At 42.4% G+C, this 7270-nt stretch overlaps 1 protein-coding gene across 1 annotated transcript; it reads right to left on the reverse strand.

The window, feature by feature from the left end:
* On the reverse strand, positions 1–927 carry LOC123986420 (olfactory receptor 11A1-like). The gene has a single exon (XM_046074664.1). It carries the CDS (start codon positions 925–927, stop codon positions 1–3), a length of 927 nt encoding a protein of 308 aa, XP_045930620.1.
* Positions 928–7270: the final 6343 nt, after the last annotated feature.

Raw genomic sequence — 7270 nt, forward strand, 5'->3', positions numbered from 1 at the left:
CTACACTTCAGAAGAAAACAGATTTTTACATATGTTACGGATTTTGGACATTTTCAGGCCATACAGTAAAGGGTTGAACAGTGGCTGGCATGTAAGAAAGTATAATGATAAAAAAATGCGCAAAATAATGGGTACACTGCTCATATTAAACCTGCTTTGTAATACTTCAAAGGATGCCCCAAAACAAAAGTTGAGCAGAGAAGCAAGGTGAGGAGTGCAGGTACTGACAGCTTTTTGTCTGGTCTGTTTAGAACCAGAAAAACAAACTTTAAGAATCCTCGTGTAAGTGTAAATAATTAAGATTACAGGACCAAAGACTACAAAGTAAGTGGCAATAAGTCCATAAATGTTATTAACTGTGGTGTCAGAGCAGGCCAGTTTGACAACTGAGTAGTTGTCACAGAACACTTTATCAATGATGTTCCCACACAGCTGTAAAGAGGAACTTAAGGATGTCGTACCAGCAACTACAAGAAAAGGGTATAACCATGATACACCAATAAGCATGACAACTTTCTTGAATGTCATACGTGTGTTATATTGTAGAGGATAACAGATAGCAAGATATCTGTCATAAGACATGATGGCTAAATTGACAAATTCCACAGCTACATAAGAATACACACAGAAAATCTGCAGGAAACAAAAGGGAACAGAAACAGTGTGAATGTCAGAGAGAATCTGAAGCAGAAGGAATGGAAACAACCCTGTACTACCATACAGCTCATTTACAAACAGGCTGCACAGAAAAAGGTACATAGGTTCATGTAAGCTTCTGTTAAGACAGATAACCACAATGAGCAAAAGATTAGCACAAAGAATTAAAACATATAAAGATGTTAGAATCAGGAAAAATACATATTTTAACAGCCTGATGTCGAAGTAGGCACCAAGTTTGAAATACGAAAATTGAGTAGAATTTGTCATGCAACCACAACCACAACCAAGTAGTTTTGTTGCTTAAACCGAACAAAGTATTTTTTGTGCCTAAACCTAACCAAACTACAGCGTTTCACAACTTTAATAACGTGCCGTTTCAAAATGGCGATTTTTTTCGATACGCAAGCGTTTTATTCTGAAAGTGACGTTGCATATGTATTGTTGCTAACTTTACTGGAATATATGTGTTCTTGCTAAGCATTGCTAACTTGACCGCAGAGCCCTTAACGTCAATAAATGACGCAAAAGGGGTAACCTGAGTGTAAAAAGGCGATGGCAAAGGGCCTTGACCAAGCATCAATATGTGACGAGTCAGAAGAGAAATGTTGTTTTATACCCCGAGGGAAGATTTGCTGACCTTTGATATTTATAGTAAGGTGCTACAGATCATTTTAATAGTTGTTATTTTCCAGTTGTCACCAGAACGTATTGTGTTCATAAATGTAGTCTTTCAGTGTTTGTTGTCTTTAAGTCTCCAGCCAGTCCATCGCAATGTTTAGTCAGGAGAACAGACGTGAAACCCCAAAGGTGTCATAACCAAACTTATCTGTGTTGATGGTGGACACTGTAAACTGTAATAGTTTGGCCCTGACAAATACAGCAAATTTTATCCAATTATTTAGCACTATATTGTAATAACTGACGTTGAGGGGCACTTGGTCTGGTCCGAAGGTTAATTTTTATGACAAAGACCCACCCCATCGGCGAATATTACTCTGTACATCACTAGAACCCACCTATGTCAGAATAATGCCCCCATAAAAAAGTTTAAAAAAAAACCCTCTGTAAAGCATTACAATTCAGAGACAGTAATATAGTTATATAACTAAATACTCTCAAATGAGAGTAACAAAACATCGCCATTTTAAAATGGCACATTATAACAGTTGTGAAATGTTGTACTTTGGTTAGGTTTAGGCACAAAAAGTATTTGGTTAAGGTTAGGAAAAGATCATAGTTTGACACGTAAGTTAACTAACGTCACTTGCGTAACTTACACAATTTATATAACTCACGTAACTTAAATAAAAATTTTATGTTAAAAGTTGACACACGGGACATGAACACCGGTCTCAGATGGTGATGGAGGAGGTGAGGATGGACTCAACGGACTTCTTCAGCTGCTGCAGGAAGTGCATCCTATGCTGGGCCTTCTTGGTGTGGGAGGTGATGGTCAGAAGCGGAAGGAGTCCACAGTGGCGACTGGGAAGTCATGCAGGATGATGGGGGAGTGTGGGGCTGGGCTCTTTCTGAAGTCCACGACCATCTCCACTGTTTTCAGAGTGTTGAGCTCCAGATTGTTCTAGCTGCACCAGGTCACCTGTACCACCTGTAGGCGGACTCATGATGATGAGCCCAATGAGGGTGGTGTCATACCCAGACTTCATGAGCTTGACGGACTGGTGACTGGAGGTGCAGCTGTTGGTATACAGGGAGAAGAGCAGAGGGGAAAGAATGCAGCCTTGAGGGGAACCGGTGCTGTTTTCCATCTTCACTTGCTGCTTTCTGTCCGTCAGGAAGTCTGTGATCCACCTGCAGGTGAAGTCAGGCACGCTCATCTGGGAGAGATGTCCTGGATCAGGGCCGGGATGATGGTATTGAAAGCAGAGCTGAAATCCACAAACAGGATGCTGGCGTAGGTTCCTGGGGAGTCCAGGTGCTGGGGGATGAAGTGAAGGCCATGTTTACTGCATTGTCTACAGACTTGTTGGCTGTGTAGGCAAACTGAAGGGGGTCCAGGAGTGGGTCTGTGATGGATTTATGGTCGGACAACACAACATGCTCAAAAGACTTCACTACTACTACCAATTGTTTTTTTTTTGGGACAAGGATGATGGTGGAGGCTTTGAAGCAGGCTGGCACTTGGCTCCAGTGAGGTGTTAAAAATGTCTGTGAACACCGGAGACAGCAGATCAGCACAGCGCTTCAGGGTGGATGGGGAGACAGAGTCTGGCCCAGCTGCTTAGCAATGTTTCTGTCTCCTGAAAAGTCTTTTGACATCCCTCTCTGAGATGGAAGGGGGTGGGGGGGCAACTCTGAGGGGGTAGGAGGAGGAAGTGGTGGACTGGGGCTGAAGCTGTGATGTGATCAGAGTGACCCAGTGGAGTGTGGGGGATGGCATGATAGGCACTGCTTACTGTAGTGTAGCACCAATACAAAGTGTTCCCCTCTTTCTTTGGACACTGTATTTGTATTTGAGTTCTTGGCTGAGGTTTCCTTTGTTAAAGTCACCAAGAACAAAAACAAGGGAGTCCAGGTTTGTCTGCTCCACACACAGTATCCGGTCGGCCAGCATGCACTGTGCGTCGTGCACGTTGGCCTGCGGTGGAATGTAAACACAGACCAGAGTGAATAAAGCAAACTCACGAGGGGAGAAAAAGGGTTTACAGTTAATGATAAAATATTCCAGATCAGGAGAACAGTGCTGCTGAATCACTGTCGTGTCAGTACACCAGCCATGGTTAATATAAAAAAAGATATTTCCACCTTTTGTTTTGCCGGAGAGTTCTGTGTAGCGGTCTGCTCTGTACAGCTGGAAGCCAGCCAGCCAGCTGCAACGTGGATTCTGGTCTCAGTTCACAGAGTCACCTCTCCGTGAAGCACAGAACAGAAGACGAATAAAAGTCTCTGTTTTTCCCCACCAGTAGCTGAAGTTCGTCCAGTTTGTTGCACAGTGCGCGCACGTCACGAAATATTGGTGGTGTGCAGAGTCCACGCCGCTGGAGACGCATGAGCGACACGGCTCGTTTTCCTCTCCTTCTGCGCTTCACAGCCCGAGCAACAGCGGGCGTGCCCTTCACCAAAATGTCCAATAATTCCACTGATGACGCGAGAGAAGTGGGAAATTAATCCACTGGAGTTGTTCCCCTGATGTTCCTGAGCTCTTATTTGCTGAAAGAGCTCCAGGAATCACAGCCAAAAACTGAATTAACACACAAAAACAAAACAGAGCACACCTAATGCCAAGGCAGCTATACGCAGCGCCATCTTAGACATTCTTTTAGAGACTTCCTGAACCACTTTGTTTTTGTCTATCTCAATGACATTTTGATTTTTTCCAGAAACCTTACTGAACATGTGTCCCATGTCCGCCTGGTGCTCCAGCAGCTGATGAAAGATGAAAGCAGATCCAGGCAAGATTAGGGCAGTGGTAGAGTGGCCAGTCCCGAATACCATTAAACAACTCTCAATGGTCACATCACTCAAAATTTTACTTTATCAGGGACTACAGCAAGATATCTGCTCCATTACCTGGTCTACTGAAGCCCAAGCAGCCTTTGCCAAGCTCAAAAATCCAGTTCACCTCCGCCCCCATCTTAGTTCTTTCTGACTTTCCAAGCAGTTCACAGTAGAGGTGGATGCGTCTGACAGCGGAGCAAACGATGCATCCTTGTGCATTCTTCTCTTGCTGCCTCAGCCCAGCAAAGAGACTATGATGTTGGTTACATAGAACTGTTCTGATCTAGATAACGGTCCAGTCCACTGTCCCTGTTTTGGAGGAGTTTCTGGTGTCTCACCTTTGAGGCTGATACCTAAGAGGATGTATCTGCCTGCACGGTCTGCTCCCGGGGGAAATATTCACACCGCCCACCCTCCACCTTCTCAAGTTAATGACAACATACTCACCATAGTAGACTGTTTCTGCAAATCCGTGCATTTTGTTGCTCTCTCCAAATTGCCCACAGCCAGCGAAAGTGCATCCGTTCTTGTTCAACAAGTCATGTTGAACAAGAACGGGCAGAGGCCCTCAGTTCATCTCAAAGGTATGGAAAAAGTTTTATCAGTCTCTCATCTGGTTTCCATCATCAGGTTGTGGAAAGACACCTGGGCTGCCCTCCTCCGGTCTGCGGAAAACGGCCGCCTTGCTGACAGACACAGAGTCCCTGCCCTAGAGTACAAACAAGGTCTGAAAGTTTTGTTAACTTCCAAGACTATCCCATTAAGAACAGATTCCTGAAAACTGTCACCCCGTTTCATTGGCCCCTTTGTCATTGAGAGAATCATACATCCCGCTGATGTCAGACTTAAGCCGCCCTGGTCTATGAAAATTAATTTCATGTTTTCCAGTTAAAACCAGTAGTGACCAGCATCCTATGCCCTCCGAAGTTAATAGCTGTAGACTTCAGAAGGAGGACAAACATCAAAGCCCCAGATAAAATTTCTGAGCAAACCATAACCCTGACAGACTCCACATCAGTAAAACTCTGAAACACCAACCACATCATCAAAAAGGCCCATCAAAGACCACTTCAGGCAACTAAAAAAGGATCATGTCAAGAAACATCTGTTGGTCCACTTCTATAAAGCCATCATAAAGAGCATTCTTACATCATCTCTCACTGTCTGGTATGGAAACTCAGAACATCAAGAACAGACTGGAGCGGATCATCTCCAAAGCCTCCAATCTAATCGGTTGTAGGCTTCCTTTACTTGTGCTGCTAAACATGCTCTGGTGAAACTGATCATCTTACCAATTCTCGATTTCAGTGATGTGGTATCTAGAGTTCCTTCTAATTCTCTCTAGAAACTAGAAACTAGATGTGGCTTAAGTCCTTACTGGAAAATTACTGTTGTACTTAAACTCATTGGTCTCCTTATCATAACCAACCCGCAACACTCAAACAGGTTCATATCTCTGGCCACCCCAAAAGTCCACACCTCTCCATACCAAGACTATTGTTCCCCCCTCAGCTTTTGAAGAACTTCTCTCTGAGGTATTGACTGATCATTGCATGTTTTAAACCTAACCTATTCTCTGTTGTATTATACTGCTTTTACAATCTTCTCACTAAACTGGCAAGACAAACATATTGAAATATGTTTGTCTCGCCAGTTTGGCATATTAGCAATTTACTTATAACAGGTTATTTTACCTATATCATTATGTGGAGATGGGCTCAAGCATTCTTGCACATATATGCTAGAGCGTCATCAGCATAGATATAAATTTGTGAAGATTTGGTCAAATGTTATTATCAAAATATGTTTTGCTCTTTGCTGTAGAACCAGTGTCACTGTATTGCCACTTCACCAGCAGTTGATCTCCGTATACTGCATTGTGTATTTTATATTTTATATGAAACTACATGTTGTACTGCATGATGTTGTTTCATCTTGACTAGGTCGCCGTTTTTTCTCAATTGGCTTACCTGGTTAAGAAAGGCAAAATCAAGAGTTAAAAAAACAAGATCCCATTATGACCTAACTGCTCTGTTTGCACTGGTACATCAATCATTGTACTTTTTGTCTGCCACTTGATATGCGGAGGAACTAAACTGTACATGTCATATCTTACTTATTCATTGTACATTTCATCATATTCAAGTGTTTCCATCGTGTGTGTTGTTGTAATGGTTTATGGTGCCTGTGTTTGTTTTTTTCCCCCTGAGCAACCATCTATTACAAATTTAGTAACAGTGTTTCCTTTGATAATAACATCAGTCTGCTGCTGTGGGTGTCCACTGACTTGAAAGGTTTAAAAGAAGCGGGACCAGAGTTACAGTTCAGTTAGGTGGGATTCAAAGAGTCATTCACACAATGTCATGATTTTGTTTTGTAGTGACTCTAACTGTTACATTGACTTTAATGAAAGAGTGGTAAGTTGGAGATGCTTTTCACAAACTATTTCTTCAACAAAGTGTAACAGTATTGTGCTTAAGTTCTTCCTGTGCAGTGTTATTGTGTTTTCAAAGAACTTTCACGTTTCACTTTCTTGAATAGTACTTTATATTTATATATTTTATATATTATATATTTATAGTATATATATATACTTTATATTACATTTTGTACTCAGTTAGCAGACTGTTTTACTTTGTGTTGAACTTGATACATTTTATATAGATTTCATATTTTATTGTGTCGTCACAGCAACAAGGAACACTAACGAACCAGCGGTATCGATGACCCGGGATAACGACCCCACTGAGGTTAAATAGCTGAGTTTCCCTGCCAGTCAGTCAGAACTGAAGAAGTCCTTTGGATGAGGGACGAAACGTCTTCCAGTATCTTCAACCAAGTCCAGTTGCCCTTCATTTTAACCCTCGTTGGATAACTATGACCTGGATGACTGAGAATCTTCATAGACATCTTGCTAATCATTTTGGGATGAACACCCTCAGATTGGTACGGGAGTATGAAAGGACAGCCAGGAAAATTGCAGACTACAGGAACCACCTACGATTCAACCTGAGATGCCGACAACACAAACTTATTCCCAACAGCCTACACTTAGGCTCCACGGTAAAAGGACACAGAGCCGGAATAATCCTGGAGAAAGCACAACACCAGCTACTGAACGAGAGAGTGAGGCAAATACACTTCACAATTG

The sequence above is a fragment of the Micropterus dolomieu genome, linkage group LG17 (assembly GCF_021292245.1).
Source record: "Micropterus dolomieu isolate WLL.071019.BEF.003 ecotype Adirondacks linkage group LG17, ASM2129224v1, whole genome shotgun sequence".
Classification (NCBI taxonomy): Eukaryota; Metazoa; Chordata; class Actinopteri; order Centrarchiformes; family Centrarchidae; genus Micropterus; species Micropterus dolomieu.

Coding starts and splice junctions, on each gene's coding strand:
- LOC123986420 (XM_046074664.1), bottom strand. CDS start 927: ATGACAAATTCTACTCAATTTTCGTATTTCAAACTTGGTGCCTACTTC.